Genomic DNA, 23,613 nt, shown 5'->3' on the forward strand with positions numbered 1-23,613 from the left:
TCAGTTACAGCTAAAAATAATTTTAATAAATTCTTCAATATAAAACAATAGGATATCCACATACAGAAGAATGAAACTAGACCCCTATCTCTCAACGTATACAAAAATCAACTCAAAAAATGGACTTAAATGTAAAACTTGAAACCATAAAACTACTAGAAGAAAAAAGAGAAAATGTTTCAGGACATTGATCTAGGCAAGGATTTTATGACTAATACTTCAAAAGCATGGGCAACAAAAACAAATAGACAAATGGTACTACATTAAACTGAAAAGCTTCTGCACAGCAAAAGGAAACAACAGAGTGAAGAGACAAACTATGGAACGGAGAAAATATTTGCAAACTACTCATCCAATAAGGATCTCATATCCAGAATATGCAAGGAACTCAAACAACTCAACAGCAAAACAAAAAACAAAAACAACAAACACATACACACACAAATGAAACACGCACACACACACACACACACACACACAAATAATCCAACCAGAAGGTGGGCAAAGGAACTGCATAGACATTTCTCAAAAGATATTATACGAATGGCCACTAAGTATATGAAAAAATGCTCATCACTAACTAACCATCATGGAAATGCAAATAAAAATCACAATATAATCTCATCCAGTTAGAATGGCTATTATCAAAAAGACAGAAAAAAAAAAGAGATGCTGGTGAGGATGCAGAGCAAAGGGAACTCTTTTTTTTTTTTTTTTGAGATAGAGTCTCACTCTGTCGCTCAGGCTGAAGTGCAGTGGCGCAATATCGGCTCACTGCAACCTCTGCCGTCTGGGTTCAAGCAATTCTCCTGCCTCAACCTCCCGAGTAGCTGGGATTAGAGGCACCTGCCACCACACCCAGCTAATGTGTATTGTATTTTTAGTAGAGATGGGGTTTCACCATGTTGGCCGGTGCAAACTGCTGACCTCAAGTGATCTGCTCGCCTGGCCCCAAGAAAGGGAACTCTCATATGCTGTTAGTAGAAATGTAAATTAGTACAGCCATTATGAAAAACGGGATGGAGTTGTCTCAAAAAATTAAAAGCAGAACTTCCAAAGGATTCAGCAAACCTCACTCCTGGGTATTTGTCAAAAACAAAGGAAATCAGTGTATCCAAGGGATACTTGCACCCCCACATTTACTGCAGCACTATTCATAATAGTTAAGATTTAGAATTAATCTAAATGCCATCAATAGGTGAATGGATAAAGAAAATGTAATATATGTATATCACATTACACACACACACCGTGTATACACATGATGGAATACTATTTAACCATAAAAAAGAATGAAACCCTGTCATTTGTGGCAACATGGTTGAGCCTGAAGGACATTATGTTAAGCGAAATAAGTCAGGCACAGAAAAATAAAGACTGCATGTTATCACTCATGTATGAGAACTAAAGACATTTTTGAGCTCATGGAAGTAGAGAGCAGAATTGTAGCTATTGGAGGCTGTAGGCGAGGTAGTGGGGAGGAGAGAATGGGGAGAAAGGTTGGTTAAGGGTAGAAAATTATAGCTAGATAGGAAGAATAAATTCTGGTGTTCTGTAGCACTGCAGGGTGAATATGGTTAACTATAATGTGTATATTTTCAAAAATCTGGAAGAAGGGATTTTGAATGTTCACAACAGAAAGAATAAATGAGGAGATGAATATGCTAATTACCCTTATTTGATTATTATATATAGAATTATTATGCATCAATTGTAAATAAAAGGGAAAAAATAACACAACAAGAGACCATGGGATGGAGTTAATTTGGTCAGATAAAATACAGGATGCCAAATTAAATGTGAATTTCAGATAAACAGCAAATAATGTTTTAATATACATAACACTAAATTTACTTATACTTATTTAATTATGCCAAAACATCTTTATTGTTTATCTAAAATTTAAATTTAACATGGAATCCCCTAGGTGGGGTAAATAAAAGATTAAAACATACTAGTTTTATTTTAATTTTTTTGAATAAGCAATATATTCACATTTCAAAAACCAAAAAAATTGATTTATACAATGAAAAGTCTACTTCCCACTTATGTTTCCCATCTTCTCAGTTGCCCCATCTTCTGCAGAAAATGACTTTAGTGTCTAGTAAATCTTACCATAGTTTCAACTTTTTCTAATTTATTAAGAATGTACCTATATCTTCATATAGAAACAAAAATTATGATATTTTACTATTTCTAAACTTTTTCAAAATCACTTAGTATGTCATAACAATAAATAAGAGTTATCAATGAACGGGTTTTTTCTGTCTTTGTTTGAGAGTATACAGTAAGATTTTGGGGAAGGAGGGAAGACTGTTTTATAAACTGTAACTCTATAGCCAATCAACTTTGTAGGCTGACCATATGCAACTTGCTTTTTGTATTTGGACTTTACAAAATTAATGTCAAAGTCACTTTCAAAGACTTTGGTAGAATTCCACACCTGTCAAAACAAACTTTTAAGAAAAAGAAATTGGACTAATTATAATGCTAAATTCAGCTGCATGTTTGTACTAAGACAAAATTTGATCCCTTTGCATCTTAGGTGGCCAAAAAAGAATTCAAAGTCATAAACAGAATTATATTCAACTATAGTTTCATGGCACTTATTTTTATACTACTTAACAATTAAAATGGGCTTTTATGTACATTAACTCATTGGCTCCCCCAAACAACCCTGTGCTGAAAAGCAGATACTATTTTCATCATCTTTGTTTCAGTTCAGAAAACTGAGCTTCAGTAGTAGCACATGCAGTTGAGGGCTTGAATCCAAGTCTTCGGATTTGAACCCATATGTTCTTCCCTCTGTCTCACACTAACTCTTTGGTGGTCCTCCTGGTAGGTTCTGACTTTACCTGCCACTTGTAGTTTACACAAACTAGTTCACAGTCATAGGTGAAAATCTGAAGAATCAATAGCACTCTGTTCAAGAGTTCATCACAAAGAACTGCCACAACTTGTCTTCTTATGCATAGTAAGGAAAAAAGCATTTTAGAAATCTATATCAATCCATAAATTAAAAATACTTTGAATTTGAAAATCATTTTGGTCTGAATCTAAAGTTGGACTATAGTATATATCTTATTTGTGCCTTAAAAGGTAAAGGGAGGGTAAATATTTTACAATAAGAAAATGAAATATAATTACTTAATTTAAGATGTTAGAAACTGTCTAACAATTCCTTTTTTTTGTTATTTATGCTACTCCTGACATTTACAAGACTAAACCAAATGTATGAGAATCTCAGTCAGAATGTCAGAAGAACCTGCCTCTCTTAGTTCTCCTTTTCAGTCTCCTCTGTAGGTTCCTTCTCATCTACCCAACATTTAGCACCCAAGTGACACACTTTCTCTTCCACACCATTCCCTTGGTGACTCATCCAGTCCACAGCTTTAAGTACCAACTTTCTGCTTTCAGTTCTCATATTTTAATTTATACCCCCAATCAGGGGAACTCTCCCACATAGTAGACTCATATGGATATCCAACTACTTACTGAGCATGTCCCCTTAGGATATTCAAAAAATTGTTCAAACTTTACATGCCTAAAATTATCATGATTCTAAAATAATGATTTTTCCTTCTAAACCTACTCCTCCCCTACTCCTCCCATACTCTTCCTCATGTCGTCAAATAGCAACTTACTCTTTGAATTGCTCCAGCCAATATCTTGGAATTATTCTCTACTTCTTTCCTCTGTACTTAATATCCAATCCATCAGTAAACCCAGATAGGTTCCATCTTGTAACACTACCAGAATCTGACTTCTTACCACTTTCTCTGTGAACACCATGCATTGAACTATCCACATTGCTCATCTAAGTTACTGGAATAATCTCCTAACTGGTCTCTCTGCTTTCAACTTTCCCCCTCTAATTGTCTATTCTTAATACATTATTCAAAAGGATCCCTTTAAACCATAAGTCATCTTAGTCCCTCCTCTGATCAGAATTTTCCAGTGGATCCCATCTCACTCAAAATAAAGACCAAAGTCCTTACAACAGTCTACAGTCTCACATAATCTGGCCTCCACTACTCCTGTCTTCATCTGTTACTTCTCTTCCCCTGATGTCCTCAGCTACTTAAACTTTCAGATAATGACAAACCATCTTTAATTAGATTAAAATCTACCTAATCCTTGGTTGACTACCATAAACCACAGATACTTTCTGATTTTGATATGTAATATTCCAAAGGAGAAGTGGTTGTTACATTTCTGTTATTTAAGCTTTAATTTATATATATATGGCACTAGTCTAATTATTTTTGACACTTATTTTTTTCAATTTCCTTCTTGTTTTATATAGATTAGAAGCAATATTACTTCATTATTTCACCTTCCAGTACTGTCATCAAAATTAAGATTCTAGTATTAATATTATTTATATACTTTTATGTGTAATATCCAGTTAACTAGGGCAAAAGTAGACTTGGCAACAAGAACTGAACTGATAATCCTACCTACCATATGTGGACATGGCCAGAAAGAAGCCTAACTAATAAACTAACTAATAAAACAGAAATCACAGATGCCTGATTAGGGATGTACTTACATCTGCCAGTTCCTTGATTTGCTTTGCTGACACATCCAATGTGTCAAATCTTTGAAGGCAAGGCAAATGATATAATACATGTGTGGAATAATTACACAGAAGACAAACTGGATTGGTTTTATATTGAGGATCATTCAGACATAAATCCTTTAAGCAAGGCAGCCTGGTTAAGTTCGTGAGCTCCTAAAACACCAGCAAAGATAATGTTCAATTAATTGTGACTGTCATTTCTAAAGGCAGTATTTGAACACTTAAGATCAGCCATACTCTAATGCATTCTAATTATGTGCGTAAATACATTACAGTGATTTAGATGCCTAAAATGTTTCTCTCTATTGAAAAACAAGCTAAATTCCCAAAGAAAATAGCAACAATAATTAAACAACACGCTATACCACTATGCCTTTTAAATATTTACTAAATCATGTATTCCAGCTGGAACATTGAAGCCAGTGATGTGAGCACATTTGTTCATTAATATGTTGCCTCCCCTACACAGCCCCTCTTGCTAATTGCCCCCAGGATACCTGTAGGTCTCTGCTTTCTTCACCCCTATTTCCTATACTTATCACCTAGAAACACTCCTGTTCATCCTCCCTGCTTCCAGATCTGCTCTACTCATTAAAGGCTATGGGAGCCCCTGTTCATTACAAACAATCATCATGGAATTCCTGATTTTGGGGGTTTTTTTTGTTTTGTTTTTTCCATTAAGTACCTGTTTTACCTATTATGGTCAACTAAAGTCTAACCTTCCTTGAGGGCCTCAGTTCTCTCACAACCTATGGATGAGGAAGGATTGATATGCACTCTCAGACCAATGTTTCTCCTTAACATATTTTTTCCTGATGTTTAAGTCATTATTTATACTTTCCTTTATTTGTCATCTGGCTCTTGATTAACTCTTCCATCCTGCCTCTTCCTGTTTAAACCCTAATATTTTATGATTTAGTCATATTGAACCAGTTGAAGTTTTGGAATGTGCCAAGCCCTATCTTGTCCTTAGACCTTTACTCATGCTGCTCCCTTTTAGGTGGCCTGAACTTCACCCCAATTTCACCTTTTAATCTGTCAGGGCCCAACCCAGTGTCATATTCCCTGGGAGCCTTGTTTCATCCTCCAATGTTGGGATAGATGTTCCTCCTAAGACCTCTTTTAGCCACTGAGCTTAGTTTTGGTATGGACTTTATCATACCCTATTGCCAATTGCTATCTATAAGCCAAGGGTCTATATGGGCTTTGGCCCCCAATCTACAAACAAAGAATGTTATTTACATTTTTAAGTATTGAAAAAAAAAGAAGAATATGCAGTAGAGGCCACATGTGGCCCATAGAGCCTGAAATACTTTCTATTTGGCTTTTTTTTGTTATCGTTACAGAAAACGTTTGCTAACCCTGCAATAAACTTGTGGAGAACACGGTTTGTGTCTTGTTTAACATTGTATTCCCAACACTCAGCACTCAGAACACAGCAGGCACTAAATAAATATGTAAAGTAAATTGATTACTTTCAACCAACTTCGAGGATATTCTCATACTTTCTTATTACCAGGATGGTGCCTGAGGTAGGAGGCTACTGTAGTGGGGTCAAACTTGAAAGGATGCAATGCTAGCTAGAAAAATCAGAATCAGAGTTAAGGGAAATCCAAAGGAAGAACCAGGAAGCATTAGTTCTAAAGTTACAGTAAAAAAGGAATGGAAAAGAGAATAGTGAAGTCAGGTTGCTGGAAACAAGAGTAATACAGGTTGAGGTGGTTAATATATTTCCAAACTCTCTCTGGACAAGTGAGAATGTGGCTCACTGGTCTGACCTGAGGCTTGGGCTGAGCCTATGTGGGGAGGAGGACTAAGCAGAGTTGCTCTAAAAGGAAAATTTACGGACAGAGCTGTGCAGAGAATTATTTGGTCAAATTCTGCAGGGGCAAGAAGGCAAACCATTTGGCAGCCTTTGATTACTGGGTTGCTATGTTTCATTTGACCATGGTAGATGGTGGGTATAAATGAGCTGGTAGATGGTGGGTATAAACTCTGAATTCCTACACAGAAATCCCCCAACTACATGCCAAATTCAGGTGACACTGGAGTCCATGAAGGCACAAAATCTCACTGAAAATTAGTGCTGTGGTGCCTGGTATGGTTGGAAGGTGGGCACAGAATTTATTCAATCAGGATAGGATAGGATAGTTATCTTCTTAGGGTAGGAAGAAAGGTTATAGAGCTAAAAATCTAAGATAATAGTGTTCCAGGAACATTTCTAATATGAAGATAGTAAAAGCTCCTGTGAATCAGGTTCAATGTTTTTATGACAGTCATAATGCCATAAAAAGCCTTTTTAAATATTATGACACATAATGAGTTTTTATAATAATCCTGTTATCACCATTTTTAAAATAAAGATACTGAAATACAGCAGGTCAATGTAATTAAAGTAATGGTAATAAAATAATAAGAACAATGGATCTGTTGAGTCCTTACTATGTGCTGGTCACTATTCGGGTACTTTACATTGTTATTTCACCTAAACTTCATGTTCCACTGTATTATGCTGCCTCTAGTGTGAGGCAGAGCTAGACCTGAGAGGTCTTTCTGCCTGTGCAGCCACAGATTATAACCACCACAAGGGTGCCATGGCTAGCCAGGTAAGATAAACTTCCCTATAGTTTCTTGGCAGGGCAATGCCTTATTTTCCCAGAATCCTGCACTTATCTTCTTCAGCCTTATGTCATAATTGCTTCCCTTGCTGTGTTCCAGTCACAGAGGATTTCTAGTTCGTAGAATCTGCCATACCCCTTTCAACCACCTTGAGCCTTCACACATGCTTTTTAACTTTTGCCTGGAAGGGTCTTTGCCTGGGCAACTCCTACTCACATCTGATATCATTAGCTGCAACGTTAGCTCCTCAAGGATGTCTTGTCCTGATATCCCAAACAAGGCTACGTCTCCCTTTTATATGTTCCCACAGCACTCTGAATTTAACGTTCATAGCTCTCTCTGATCTCTTCTGGAATTTTAGCCTATTTTAAGTATAAAAGCTTTATCCACATTTCACATTATTTTCTTGGAATAGATTCCTAAAAGAGGAATTGATAGGTTAAAGGATAGAAGCCTGTTTAAAGGACTTGGTACACATTATCTAAATGCTTTCTAGAAAAGTTCTATCATTTTAAATGATTACCAATGTCATATAAATGCCCATCTTATCCTAATCTTTCTAACACAGAGTATCATGTTTATCAAATGTTGACTATATAAAATATTATCAATTACAATTATATCTTCTTTTTTTTTTTTGAAACCTAGTCTCGCTCCTTTACTGAGGGTGTAGTGCAATGGTGCAATCTCAGCTCACTGCAACCTCCACCTCCCAGGTTCAAGAGATTCTCCTGCTTCAGCCTCCTGAGTAACTGGGATTACAGGCGCCACCACCACACCTGGCTATTTTTTTTTTTTTTTTTAGTAGAAACAAGGTTTCACCATGTTTCCCAGGCTGGTCTCGAACTCCTGACCTCAAGTGATCCGCCTGCCTTGGCCTCCCAGTGACAGGATAACAGGCGTAAGCCACCATGTCCAGCCTTATATCACGTTTTATTTTCATTTTATTCATTCTTAGTAGGATTGAAAATTATTTTATGAATCTACTAGTCATGTGGAGTTCAATTCTATGAATTATCTGCTCACTTATCCTTTATTCTACTGGGTATCTTAGATTATTTGTCTCTAATTGATTTAAAAGAGCTCTTTTAAAAGTAAGAATTATTTCAAAGGTTTTTTTGTCTGTTTGTTTTAATTTTATGATGTGTTTACCAGGCTGAAAATTAGAATTTCCATATAGTAAGTATGATTTAAAGATTTAGTGTAGCATCTTAAACTGGCAGAAGTAGAAGGGAAAAGATACACATGTGTGCATGTGCATGCACGCACACACACACACCACACAATCCTGTTATCTATCTTAATGCCTGTCCCTGTCACAACTGTTACCACCCTCTGAGTGTCTCTGGTTTCTATCATGGCTTATTTTCCACATGTTTAATCCGATCCCCTATCTGACGGCCTCAATGTTGGTAGAGACAATTTGCCATGGCTCTAAGCATCGCTTCACACTCTTGCTTGTTATGCCAAGATTGTAAGGTATTGACTGCTCTTTACCCATTTCTCAGTGTTGTGTATGCAGATCTTCACCTGGATAGCCCCACTGGTACTCTAAACTCAACATATGCAGAACTAGACACATTCCCTTCCCCTCACCCCCACAAAACTAGCCATTATTTTTCTGATATGTATATTTTTTGAGCTTGCTAAGAACTGTAATCACAGATCCATTTTGGACTCTCTAGCTCTTCACATTCTACTAGTTGTGAAATTCTGCAAATTCAACAACCATAATGTCTCTTGCATCTATTTCTTCCTCGTCTTTCCTCCTCCTTCTCTTCTTCTTCTTTTCTTCTTTTTTCTCTTAACACTCCAATTCATAGTCTCACAGTCTCTCATTTAGATTATTCCTGTAATCTCCTGACTGGGTTTTCTTCTTCTAGCTGTTCCAAGTCAATAAACATTAACTCCAGATCACTATCCCTAAAGAACATTTCTGATCATATCACTTTCTTGCTCAAAAATTTTACAGCTCTCTGTTGTCTATAAAATACAGTCTATATTCGAGACCCAATTGACCTTTCTAGTGTTAACTTCCAATATTGCTATATATACTCTATATTTCAGTCAAACGACAATGCTGGTGTTATTCAAATATACCCCTTGATTTCTCACTTCCCTGTGTTTGTACATATTGTTTTCCCCTTCTTAGAATGCCCACGCCCTACTACCCAGAAGATCCTCCCACCAATGCTTGTTCAAATTCTGTTGACACTTCAAAGTTCTTATCAAATATTTCCTCTTGAATTTGACTAATACAATTTTGTTTACATATCTTTTTAAGGGACTTAATCTGCCTCATTCTATAGCTTTTTGGTATTTTTATATTTTTGCCTGAGTAGAATAATGCCTACTTTAATATTTATGAACTCAAAGTTATTTCTATAGTAAATTTACCTATCTTTCTTCAATATTTTCTAGAGGATGTGTTTGAATATGCACCTTCAATCTTACACTGTCAAAATTATAAATGTCACCTTTAGCCAGCATTATATGTGATAAATATTAAGTCCCTTTATTTGGTGGTTTCTCTTTCTTTCATGTTCTTGACAAATGTTTATTGAGATTTACTACATGTCCAACACTATGTTAAGGATTGTGTATATAGCAATGAAGAGAACAGGCAAAGTTCCTGTACTCAGAGAGCTAGTATTCTAGTAAGGGATGTGCCAAGAGGAAAAATAAAACAGTGGCAAAGTGATAGCGAGTGCTGCAGGTTGGGGAGCATTGTGAGGGTTTTCCTATTACACTTAAATTGGGAAGGAAAGGTGTCACTTAGAACATAATATTTTGACAAAAACCTGAAATAAACGAGCCATGCAGGTATATGAGGAAAGAAAATTCCAGCAAGTGCAAAGGCCCTAAGATTACTGTGTGCTAGGTATATTCAGACTAGTGTGGCTGAAACTGGACAAACGAAGGAGAGAGTGGTAGATGCTATAGTCAAAGCAACAGGTTGGGGGTGGTGGGGTGGCTAGATTAGGTAGTCTTATGGCCCATTATAAGAAATATCTTCTACTCTGAAAGAGATGAGAAGCCAAGGGAAGGTTTTAAGCAGAAGGGTGATTTTTATCTGACAGATTTTTAAACGTGCCATCAGGCTTCTGTGTGGAGAACAGATCTATAGTAGGGAAAGGACAAACAGGAAAATTGTTAGGAAGGTTTTTTTCATTAATGCAGGTTAGAGATCATAGTGTCTTGAATCAGCCTGGTAGTGATGCAGGTGGTAAGAAGTGATCAGACTCTGGACATATTCTGAAGGTGCACCCGACTGTACTTGCTGATGGATTGGATGAGGGTATGAAGGAATAAGAAGAGTCAAAAATGACTATAAGGATTTTGGCTTAAGTTACTGGAAGAATGGAGACTCCATTTAGAGAGGTGAGGAAGACTGCAGGAGAAGGTCTGGTAGAGGAAAAATTAGTTTGCATTAAGATATGTGTACAGTTTTGGAGAGCTGCCAAGGAAAGTAAAGGTACTAGTTTAGAGTAATCAGTAGACAAAGGGTATTTAAAGTCTTAAGGCATGGTGAGACTATTTAGAGAATAATTGCAGACAGAAATGAGAAAAGATGTCAGTACTGACCAAGGGAAGTCCATATCTTACATGTTAGGAGAGGATGAAAGAACAGAAACTGAAGAGATGTAGCCAGAAAGATTAGAAGAAAACTAACAGAAAATGGTATCCTAAGAGCCAGGTAAATAGTTATTTGTTTGGTTTCAATAGTGTCAGATAATTAAGGCCAATGTGGTCAGATGACTTTCAAATTCCCTGGAGCATCAGCCCAAAATAATGAACTTATTCCTTAATGGGGGACATTTTAGTACAGTTTCTGCAACACAATGGTTCATGATTCAGGATGATAAGTAAAAATTATTCCACTTAAACATACCTTGAAAGAACATACTTGGTTACCAGAAAGGTTTAATCTTTCCAGTTGTTCATTGGAGTCAAGACATCGACCTTTAAAAAATAAGATGAAAAGAATTAAATTTATTATTTTACCTTCTGTTTATGTTCTGTCATACTTCTGAGTTGTATGTAGCTATCATTTCTTGCATATAAACAGACTGATGGTACCCTTGTATAATTAGTAATCACTGATTAATGAGTAATATTTTCACAGGTTTCAATATGCTTTGCAAATATATCACAGAAAAAAGCCTAAAAGAAAAAAAATCTAAGCATATACTTTTTATATTGATAAAAAATGATTATAGCATTATCTCAGATTCCAAACGAAATAGTACATACCAATGCTATTTATTAGATTTCCAGCAAGGTTGAGATCTTTTAAATTCTTCAAAGTTTGCAAACCCTAAAAATTTAGACAACATACAATTTAGAACAAATAATTAAAATTAACATTTACAAATCATCTCTGATTAATCTGGTTAGTTCTCCAGGTGCTCTGAGCACAGGGTACTTTGTGCATCACAAGCACAGAAGGAAATGAGTGCCTCCAAGAACCCACCTTTGTTCTGTATACTGGAACTTAGAATTATTGGAGGAGGGAACAGGAAGCGGAGTAGAGAAGAAAAAAGGAGGAGTAGGAGGAAAAGAATACATCACATAGAGTATATTTATAATCTTAGGCAAATTATGTAACTTCTCTAAACCTCTTTTTTTTTTTAACCTTCGAAGAAAGAGTAACAATGCCTTACCTTTTAGGCTTGTAAAGAGTAAAGAAAGTAATGTATACAATATCCTCTGTACCTTATAAAATGCTATATACATGTTAGTTCTTTTTGACAACAATAATTGTACTAGTCATGAATAGTTTGGCCTTTAACCACAATATGATCTTGAACATTGTGGTTTAAACTCTACAGTAGTAACTGGTTTTACATATACATAATTGAAATTATTATCTTACCTCAATATTTTTAATTGTATTGTGGTTCAGCCAAAGAACCTTCAATTTGATTAATTTCTCTAAATTTTCTATTTTGGAAATTTTATTAAAATATAAATATAGTTTTTCCAAATTTCTACATTCCTGAAGACCTTCAATCTTCTGTAAAAGAAAAGGAGACTGAATAGTGTTAGTTTATGTTTTGCTATGAATCCTTCCAATAAAGTAGGTTTCTAAGTATATTTTCTTTTAAATATCATATTTTATTGCAAAATCAATATCCAGCAAAATGAACAGTTTTAAAAGAAAAAATATATTCCATGTTTTCCACTTAAATACAACTATTTTCAATTTTGCATGTTCTCTTTAAATTTTAATCAACTCTATATCTATTTATATATGGTTATGATTATATTTATCATATATAATCATATATTTCTGTATTTCTATATGGTTATTATAATCATATAGAAATGATTATGATTATATGGTTATGATTACAACCATGTAAGCACATTATAATCCTAATGCACATACAATTTTGTGGGACTCTTTTTAAATTAAGACTAAAATGTTTTCATAATCCTTCAAATTATATTTAATAATTATGGAATATTTCATTAAGTTTATAATTTTCTGAAAAATTACCTGATGTATGGCATATTTATGTTTCAAATTTTTCGTTATAAATAATGCTGCAACAAGTAGCTTCATGCATATGATTGTTTTCTGCTACTGAGTTAACTTTTCTAGGATAAAATCTTAGAGTAGGGACTTCTAAGTCAAAACGTATGCCCCGTACATTTCCGTGATGGCTCTTGATGTTTTGCAATATTTCTTTTCAAAATAGATGTTATAATTTCAACACAACCAATAGTGTCTAAGTGGACCAATTTTATTACTAAGTAATACTGGCTATGATTTGATTTGATTACTAAAAAGTAGAATATGTTTATGTTTTAATTCCTTATTTCTGCTTTTCCTTTGCACAAATCAATTTATTTATTGAACTTTTATTTTAAGTTCAAGGTGCATGTGCAGGTTTGTTATTTAGGTAAATTTCTGTCATGGGGGTTTGTTGTACAGATTACTTTGTCACCCAGGTATTAAGCATAGTACCCGTTAGTTATTTTTCCTGATCCTTCTCCCACCCTCCACCTTCAGTAGGCCCCAGAGTCTGTTGTTCCCCTCTATGTGTCCATACGTTATCATCATTTAGCTCCCACTTCTAAGTGAGAACAGGTGGTATTTGGTTTTCTGTTCCTGTGTTAGTTTGCTAAGGACAATGGCCTCCAGCTCCATCCATGTTCCTACAAAAGCTATTACCTTGTTCTTTTTTATGGCTGCATGGTATTCCATGGTGTATACGTACCACAGTTTCTTTATCCAGTCTACTACTGATGGGCATTTAGGTTGATTCCATGTCTTTGCTAGTAAACACTGCTGTAATGAACATACACGTGCATTTGTGTTTATGACAGAACTGTTTATATTACTTTGGTTATATACCCAGTAATGGAATTGCTGGGTTGAATGGTATTTCTGTTTTTAGGTCTTTGAAGAATCATCACACTGTTTTCCACAATGGTTGAACTAATTTACACTTCTACTAATAGTGTATAAGCATTCCTTTTTCTCCACAACCTTGCCAGCATCTGTTATTTTTTTGACTTTTTAATAATAGCCATTCTGTCTTAGTGTGAGATAGTATCTCACCGTGATTTTGATTTGCATTTCTCTAATGATCAGTTGTTTTAAACTTTTTTTCTTATGCTTGTTAGCCACATGTATGTCTTCTTTTGCGAAGTGTCTGTTCATGTCCTTTGCCCACTTTTTAATGGGGTTGTTTTTTTCTTGTAAATTTGTTTAGGTTCCTTGTAAAGGCTGGGTATTAGACCTTTGTCAGATGCACAGTTTGCAAAAATTTTCTCCCATTCTGTAGATTGTCTGTTTACTCGGTTGATAGTTTCTTTTGCTCTGCAGAAGCTCTTTAGTTTAATTAGATCCCATTTGTCCATTTTTGCTTTTGTTGCAATTGCTTTTGGTGTCATCGTCATGAAATCTTTGCCTGTTCTTATGTCCAGAATGATATTGCCTAGGTGGTGTTCCAGCGTTTTTATATTGGGTTTTACATTTAAGTCCTTAATGCATCTTCAGTTTAATTTTGTATATGGTATAAGGAAGAGGTACAGTTTCAATCTTCTGTATATGGCTATCCAGTTATCCCAGCACCATATATTGAATAGATGATCCTTTCCCCATTGCTTGTTTTTGTCGTCTTTGTCAAAGATCAGATAGTTTTACGTGTGTGGTCTTATCTCTGGGTTCTTTATTCTGTTCCATTGGCCTATGTGTCTGTTTTGTACCAGTAACATGCTGTTTTGATTTGATTTGCTTTGATTACTAAAAAGTAGAATATGTTTATGTTTTAATTCCTTGTTTTTATTTTTTCCTTTGTACAAATCAATTTCTATCCTTTGCTCATTTATCTGTCTTAACCCATGCCTTATGCATATATTTCAATGAATTATTTTTCTAAAGCCAAAGAATTCAGAATAAAATATTCCATGTAAGGTTTTATGTTTACACTTACCTCTATGCAGCACTCAGCAATCCAGAGTTCTTTAAGTTGTAAACAAGGCTCTAACCCTGAAATTTCTTTTATATCTTGAGCAACAATGGTAAGACTCGTTAAATTAGGAAATAATGATAATCCGACTATACGAGGATACCCTAAGAAAAACATCTCCAACTTTGATGTATCTGATCCTTCTTGTCCAACCATCTCATAAGATAAGCCATTGCACAAACACTGTTTTAAAGGAAAGAAATTCGGTCATTACCTATTTTAAATAATCAAAAGATTACTTTTACCATTAGAAATTATAAATTGTCAATTGCACTGATGCCATTTTTGTAATCTCACGAGAGAAAGTTATATCACATATATGATTATTCTCTGCTTCCAAAAGTCACTAGGTAGAGGAAATCACTAAGTAACCCTTCCAGCTCTAGAAAGGAGCATAAAAACTTTCCATTTTATATTACTGCAAATATTATAAAAAGAAATTTGACTTTGACTCACCAGTTCTTTAATTATTTCTTCTTGGTTTAGGTTTTCACTTTCAATCATCTTCCATTAAAAATAGTGATCATAACATTATAACTGTTAAGGAAAATGAAAAAATGAAATAAATATTAAAGTCATTGTCATTCAAAGTTGAAATAGACCTTAAAGCTACTAAGGTTGAACCACCCAACTGTAGTTTGAAATCTTCACATAGTACATTACCAAGTATCTGTATAAACTCTGAGGGGGTCTTCTGTTAGGATGTTATTTTTTATTTTAATTTTAAATCTCTCTTTCCATAATTCCTTCCCTTTTGTTGTCAGTATACCTCCTTGGTATAAATTTTTTTCCACAAGATGAGCCTTCAATACTTGAAGAAAATGGTCATCTCTCATCTATACTCTTACCTTACTCACAGTTGAAGTTGTTAGTTCTCTCACTATATACTCATGTTTCTCTCATTTGAACAGGCTCTGGTTGTCCTTTGTATTACACTGTGTGTCTAAAAGTGAACACAGTTCTCTAAATATACTTAGACTGCAAAGAGAAGAATCCTTAGGGCTTAGCAACATATTTGGCATAGTAATAAATGTTTAAATAAATACTCCAACTTCTCCTTCATTCTAGAGAATATGAACCAATTAATACTCAAGTAGCTTCAATAAAACTTAATCCAACTTTCATAATTTGTAATATTTTCTGAGTATTATTCCAGATATATACTATCTAAAAAATATAAGAATCCTGCTTTTAATATAATGACCTGACAAGGACAGATGTAGAAAATGGTATACAGGGCCGGGCGCGGTGGCTCAAGCCTGTAATCCCAGCACTTTGGGAGGCCGAGACGGGCGGATCACGAGGTCAGGAGATCGAGACCATCCTGGCTAACATGGTGAAACCCCGTCTCTACTAAAAAAATACAAAAAACTAGCCGGGCGACATGGCGGGCGCCTGTAGTCCCAGCTGCTTGGGAGGCTGAGGCAGGAGAATGGCGTAAACTCAGGAGGCGGAGCTTGCAGTGAGCTGAGACCCGGCCACTGCACTCCAGCCTGGGCGGCAGAGCGAGACTCCGTCTCAAAAAAAAAAAAAAAAAAAAAAAAAAAAAAAAAAAAGAAAATGGTATACAGTATAACCCCTTTCTTTACAATAGCAACTCCCCCATAGGCATGTGTGTATATATGTAAATGCATGTATGTGTATAATTATTGTCAGGAGAAAATATGGAAAGATATATACTAAGTTGTTAATATGAGTTTCCTTAGATGCAGGTGAAAGTTGTTGTGGCTAGAATATAAATGTAAAGCTGGATGGGGATAGATCCAGGCAAAAATGGAAAAGAAAAAATGATACTTTTTAAAAAGCATGTTTAGAATTGCCTAGTTTGAGTGTATAGACATTTATTTATTATTTCTACCATGGGTACACATTTGGACTGTTTCCAGTTGGGGGTTAAATAGTGCTTCTCTGAACATTCTGTCATATAGGTCATAGCTACAAATTTCTTTGGAGTTTCTACCTAAAAGTGGAAAGAGAAAAAAACAACTATTGTTATTTGCAACGAGTGAGTTTCACGTAAACAAATGCTGAACAAAAGAAGAGACACGCAATGAGTAATACTGTATGACTCAATTCATGTAAGATTTTAAAACAAACTATAGTATTAGAAGTTAGGATATTGGCTACCTTTCAGGGAAGAGCAACTAAGAGGAGGCAAAAGAGGGGCTTCTAGAGTGCTCATAATGATGTATTTTTTGATCTAGGTGCTGGTTATGTTCAATTTGAAAATAAAGTTAGATACCTAAGATGTGTGTGATTTCTGTATGTATGTTATACTTTAATGAAATTCTACCTAAATTTTTATTTTAAAGGCATTTATATGCTTTTTTATTCATTTATGCAAAATTATGTACATGTGCTGGCATATACATAAACTAAAATGTTAAGAAAAAATGATGATGATTTGAGTCTATGTATTGACCTATCTTCCCTCCCCAAATCCCACTAGAATGACTACAGAAATATGAAAACAAGAAAAGAATATAGCAGTGCTACAAAAAGAGCAATGATTGCCAGAAATATTGAGAAAGGTCTTTAAAAATGACACAGACAACATCAGATTGAGAAAAAAAGCCCATCAACACAAACCAGAGTCTGTTCTCACACTGCTAATAAAGACATGCCCAAGGCTGGGTAATTTATAAAGGAAAGAGGTTTAATTGACCCACAGTTTCACATGGCTGGGGAGGCCTCAGGAAACTTATAATTATGGCAGAAGGGCAAGCAAACCATCCTTCTTCACAAGGCAGCAAGAGGCGGGATAGAGCTGAGTGAAGGGGGAAGCCCCTTGTAGAACCATGAGATCTTGTGAGAATTCACTATCACAAGAACACATGGGGGAAAGTGCCCCCATGATTCAATTATCTCTCCCTAGTCTCGCCCTTGAAATGTGGGGATTATTACAATTCAAGATGAAATTTTGGGTGGGGGCACAGCCAAACCATATTACAGACCAAAATTTAAGGTACCAGGGAAAGAAGTTTCACAAAACTATTCTTAAAAATCTTCAAATTGAGAGCAGAAGTCATTGGGAAAGGGGTAGCTGTGTATTATACATAAGGGACCAAATCAAAGGAGTTTCAGAAATGTACCAGAAAATTACACACAGTCTGTATTTGTACTCATGCTTTGTAAATTGAGGACATTGTCCTACCATGCTGAATGCTATGGTTTAAATGTGTCCCCTTCAAACTTCAGGTGTTGCCAATATGATAGTATTAAGAGGTGAGCCCTTAAGAGGTAATTTGGTCATGAGGGTTCCTCCCCTTCCAAATGGCATTAGGTGCCCATTAGCTGCCCATTTAAAGGGCTTGATGGAGAAAGTTCATCCCTTTTTTGCCCTTCTGACTTGGCCATGTGAGTACATACTGTTCCTTCCCTCCAGAAGAGGCAGACTTCAAGACATCATCTTGGAAGCAGACACCAGATGCTAATGCCTTGATATTGGACTTTCTAGCCTCTAGAATTGTGAGAAATAAATTTGTGTTGTTTTTAAATTGCCCAGTTTCAGGTATTTTATTATAGCAGCGCAAAATGGACTAAGACACTGAGTCAAGAAGGAGGGACAGGACCCCAGCTAACACCACAAAGAAAAACACAGTCAGTAAATTATCCTAATACATTGGACTCTGTTCATTCATTCACTCATTGTTAATATTCATATTGAAGGCATAAGACAGAACCCTAGACAAAGAATGACGGGGTGGGAGGAAAGAGAAGATCAAGACCTTATCCGATGATAATGTGGAAACTGGGCAAAGAAATGAAGGATATAAGGGAGTGTGAGTGTGAGCCATGCGGGAATGTAGAGAAAATGCATACAGGTGAAGGAAACAGCAAATGAAAAAAAAAAAAAAAAGCTGGGGCGAGGGGCAGTGAGAGTATACGTTGCATATTTGCAGAATAGCAAGGAAAATTATGTGTCTGGAGTACATTGAGAGAAATAAATAATGGTAGGATGTGAGGTCAAAGAGGTATTTCAGGGTCAAATCATGTGCTATCTTATAGACCTTTATGAGGATTTTGGATTTTATTATGGTAAGATGAAAAGCTATATGAGGATTTTGAGTGGAAGAGTAACATGAACTGTCCTAAGTATTAAAAAGATCACTCTGGCTACTATGTTTAAAATAGATTGTAGGGTTTGGAGCAAAAGCAGGGAGACTAGTTAATGGGCAGTTGTAATAATATAAGTGGGAGAGGATGGTGATTGGAGTAGGGTGGTGGTAGTGGCAGTGGTGCCAGTGGTCAGATGATGGGTCTATATTGAAGGAAATGCTGTGCATTCCTTCCCTGCTTCCTATTGGCAATTGTGTCTTTATTCCATTCTTGGACAACCTTAGGAAAATACAGCATAGGCTGTGAGAGAAGCCAGTCAAGAAAGCAACCTGAAAAAATTTGGAAGCTCCATCAAAGGCCCACACATAGATGCAGGCCACAGTCTTACCTCTCCAGATTTATCTGAATGGTGCACCAAGTTAAAAAAGTGTTTTGCAGCACCTCTACTCATGGGAAGAGAAACCCTTATATACTGGATTAAAGTCTGTGATTACCAAAGGATAGCCTAGCTGCCCACCACGACACAAAGGACAAAGTCTTCCCTTCAACGCTCCAAATTCACCAAATGGTGTTCTAATTTATCTTGCCTTTGTCCAAGATATCTATTGTAGAAGGAATTAAATCATTCTGTTATATTCGAAATGATCACATACACTGGGACCTAATTTTGGACTTTCTAATCTGTGTTTTTCCTTAGCTCTGTCTATTCCTGCACCAGTATCTGTTTTTGTTTGTTTGTTTGTTTGTTTTTTAAGATGGAGTCTTGCTCTGTCGCCCAGACTGGAGTGCAGTGGCACGATCACGGTTCACTCTTAGCCTCACCTCCAGGTTCACGCCATTCTCCTGCCTCAGCCTCCCGAGTAGCTGGGACTACAGGTGCCCACCACCACGCCCAGCTAATTTTTTTTTTTGTATTTTTAGTAGAGACGATGTTTCACAGTGTTAGCCAGGATGGCCTCTATCTCCTGACCTCGTGATCTGCCCACCTTGGCTTCCTAAAGTGCTGGAAGGCGTGAGCCACTACACCCTGCCATATCTGTTTTAATTACTGTGATTTATGTTGAAAATTCCCACCTCATGTTCTTTTTTGGCAGTTTCCTGGATATTCTTCCATATTTTTTTCCAAATAAAATTTATGATTATTTTGTATTTAGTTTTAAAAAATTCAATTGGGATTTTGATTGAGGTTGCATTGTAAAGATTTAGGGAGAACTTCCATATTACAGTTTTGAGTAATCCTCAAGAACAAGGTATAGCTCTCCATTTATTTAAGGAGACTACTTTTCCTTGGAAGAAACATATGCCCATTTGGGATACAAATCTTACCTCTCACTTCAACTTATTTTCTCTTCATCAATGCCCTTATTTAGCAGAAAATCTTATTCTAATTCAACAGCTAATTAGAAAAATACAATTTAATTATAAAACCCCAAATTATACAAGTTGCATAACTATTTCTGAATTGCAAAGATGCTAGACCTTCCTGGTACCTACAAGTCTTGTATGCTTTCTCCAGTCACAAATGGACTCAAGGGTTCCAGATGAAGTTACTGAATTCATCAAGAGGTGAATGTCCTGTTGGCCAGCTTGTAACCACTCTCCTGCTCTTTGAAGCTCTTTCAGGGCCGGCCCATTTAAGAGGCTAAAGGTCTTCTCTAGTTCCCCCACAAAACCAGAAGCCACCAGGAACTTCTATAGCTTTTACACCTCAAACTGCATATCTTGGATTAGTCTTTCCACTTTGGATTGCTGCTGGAAAATTTCACCTAACCAGCATGGAGTTAAAGTCACTACAAATGTATGACCTCTAACTTCAGTTAGATCTTCAGCAACAAGTGTTTTATATTTTCCTCTCCTAGGAGAGTGGGACTAGAGACTCGAGATTCATGACATTACTGACTATTCTAAACTTTCACCACTCTTTTCAAGGTCTTTCTCTCTGTCTCAATAGATGATCTTGACCCCATTTTCATAGAGAACAGTGGTGCCATCAAATGTGTGTTTCTTATTTCCTTCCCCTCAAACATGTATTTTTCTTTCCCTTCTGACTCATCTTAGTAGGTGTTCTTCCTTTTGTCCAAAACAAATCCCTTTTCCTATGTATTGATCCTGTCCTTATCTGTCTCTTTCAGAATACTGCTGTCAAATTTTCCTCTTTCATTTATTCCCAAATTTCCTTCTCAAGGATCTCTTTTATTTCTGTATATAAATATTAGGTCTTTCCTATGTTAAAAATCTCTCCTATGTTCTTCTATAAATAGCTGTTTTTAGATACCTTTATGGTAAACCTTTTAGATAATCATTAGCAACACGTCACTACCTGCATTCCGTCCTGTATTCACTGCCGTCTGGACTGAGGACACCTCAAGACACTACAGCATGTTTTTACCAAGGTCAACAATAACCTTCTAATTGCCAAAGACAGTGGACATGTTTCAGTTCTCAACTTGACCCTGACATGGCATCTGACAATGCTGATGACTCTCTCCTTTAAGTTTTCTTCTTTGGTTCAACTTTTCTCCTTGGCTTCTCTCTACTTGTTATTTCAAAGCTACTTTGTGCTTTTCTTTTTCCCTCTTTTTTTTTTTTTTTTTTTGAGACGGAGTCTCACTTTGTCGCCCAGGCTGGAGTGCAGTGGCACAATCTTGGCTCAATCCAACCTCTGCCTCCCAAGTTCAAGCGATTCTTCTGCCTCAGCCTCCCAAGTAGCTGGGACTACAGGCGTGCGCCACCACACCTGGCTAATTTTTGTATTTTTAGTAGAGATGGGGTTTCACCATATTGGCCAGGCTAATCTCGAACTCCTGACTTTGTGATCCACCCGCCTCAGCTTCCCAAAGTGCTGGGATCACAGGTGTGAGCCACTGCACCCAGCCTACTTTATGCTTTTCAAACCAATTATTTTCTTCATGGTGAAAAATCCTTCTTTTCTGTGCAAAAGAAAAAAAATCCAGCTGCCCATATGAAAAAGCTCCATCTGAATGTGCCAAAGGCATCTCAAATTCAGTGTGTTACTGTGTTCAAAACTGAACTCATTATATTTTCCAACCAGCCTCCTTCTCCTAATGTATGCCTTCTCTTGAAAAATAACACCACCATTCTTCTATTGGTTGAGCTATTATCCTCAACCAATCTTTGACTCTATCCCACTAGGTTCATTCACTCATTAAATCCTTCTGCACATACCTCTTAAAAGTCTGACCACATTTTTTTCCTTCTCCTCATTCGAATTGCTTCTGCCTTGGTTCAGGCCCTTATCACCTCACCTTAACTGGATGTCCTCCCTGTAGTCTTGTCTTCCCTCAAGTCCATCCTCTGCACTACTGTGACAGCCTCCTGAAAGGTAAATCTGCTCATGCTTTACCCCTTTGGAAGCTATTCATGGTTTCCATGCTCTGACTCCTGCCTACCTCACATGCTCATCAATCACAACCTCCACAGAGGACCCTAGGTTCAGGCCACAACTATCGTTCTCTGGAACTGAATGGGATGTTTCTGTACTTTGGCATGGGCTGTTTCCTCTCCCTAAAATGTCCTTTTCCCTTGGCTGTATAGCATACTCCATACTTCCCTAAATATTTAAATCAACACTCTTCTCTCTGAAGACTTCCATTTTCTCCGGTAGTATTATAAGCATTCTCTTTCTTGTGATTCTGGTTAAGGTTTGCACATACTCTATGTATAGCACTTGTCACACTGTAAAGCGTGTTTACGGGCCTTTCTTCCCTACTAGGTTACATGTTCATTGAGGGCAGAAACTATGAACCTATCACAACTTCACTGCCTGGCACATGCTAGGTGTTAAAAAAAAATTGTTTAATGGGTTAATTGTCATGCCACAGGCATATGGTATAATTTAAAGACATAATTGTTCTCCATGACCAGAGTACAATGATAGAGTATAAAGGACCACGTTTCTGTCTGCCATGAGAGTTGGTTAGGGTGTTATTCTGAGAAAACTCATTTTTTTTTTCTGCCCAGTAGAAGTCCTGTATGGGTCAAATTATTTCCTCATTTGGGTATAAAAGGATCAGAATCCATCAGTTATCACTGATGGTCCAAATAAACCCCCTACACTCTCTAGATGAGCAGTGTCAGGTTTGGTCAGGGAGCATTTGGTTCTCCCAGCCCAGAACCTTAACTGGTGCAGTAAAGGCTGCATAGCTGGCTGTAGGCCACCCTCCTTTCCTTCTCTTGAACTTTGTTCTGGTACCCTGACTGCCTCAATAAAGCCACCTCACTGTCTTTCACCATTATCATCACCATTGCACCATTACGGAGTTCCCTTGACCTCAACTTTGCTTCACTGGCGTCTTCCTCTTGGTATGGCTTGGAAGGAAAAAGAAGGGATCAAAGACTCCCGGGGCCCTGCTTACAGGTGATGTACGCCCGAAGGCCACCAGGTGAGGGATTCTGACCTTATCAAGAGAGAGGATGGATTCCAGGGCAATCCGATTCAAGTCAGAGTCCACTCTGACTTCCCAATCCCTGTCTTGCAGCAGCAGGCAGGAAACCCTCTCCCGCCCCTGGCCTGGTGTGTACAGACTGCCTGTGGCGGTTGCCTGGGTAACCGGCTCTCCACCTCCGGCGACCTCCGGGTGGGGAGGGGGATAAAAGGGGCGGGGAAAGCGGAGGCCGACCCGGGTCTGCATCACGTGGTGGCGGCCTCCAACCAATCAGCAGAAGCAGGGGTCCAACCGGAAGACCCCCCGCTGGGGCTCCGGGGACGTGGGGGAACAGCGGGAGCCTCTCCGTCGCAGGCTTCTCTGTAACTGCGCTTATCTTTTCGCGTGCTTTCGCCAGTTCGCGGAACGTGACTGAAAGCAACGCGTTATGGGCAAGGTGGCGCAGACCTATTCCTTGCTTCCT

General features: G+C 37.1%; 1 protein-coding gene across 1 annotated transcript in view; it reads right to left on the minus strand.

Annotated features, from left to right (window-relative positions):
• The window catches only part of LRRC9 (leucine rich repeat containing 9), a 134,161-nt gene extending 110,889 nt beyond the window's left edge, over positions 1-23,272 (minus strand). The window contains exons 1-8 of the mRNA XM_033187859.1: positions 23,163-23,272; positions 15,534-15,628; positions 15,142-15,222; positions 14,650-14,868; positions 12,078-12,218; positions 11,456-11,519; positions 11,094-11,164; positions 4,553-4,735 (exon numbers count right to left, since the gene is read on the minus strand). Of these exons, the coding sequence (XP_033043750.1) occupies positions 4,553-4,735; positions 11,094-11,164; positions 11,456-11,519; positions 12,078-12,218; positions 14,650-14,868; positions 15,142-15,189 (726 nt within the window). The 5' untranslated portion in view covers positions 15,190-15,222; positions 15,534-15,628; positions 23,163-23,272. The remainder of the gene's footprint in view (positions 1-4,552; positions 4,736-11,093; positions 11,165-11,455; positions 11,520-12,077; positions 12,219-14,649; positions 14,869-15,141; positions 15,223-15,533; positions 15,629-23,162) is intronic.
• Between the last annotated feature and the right edge of the window lie 341 nt (positions 23,273-23,613).

Source organism: Trachypithecus francoisi, unplaced genomic scaffold (genome assembly GCF_009764315.1).
Source record: "Trachypithecus francoisi isolate TF-2019V2 unplaced genomic scaffold, Tfra_2.0 Lachesis_group3, whole genome shotgun sequence".
NCBI classification, from domain to species: Eukaryota; Metazoa; Chordata; class Mammalia; order Primates; family Cercopithecidae; genus Trachypithecus; species Trachypithecus francoisi.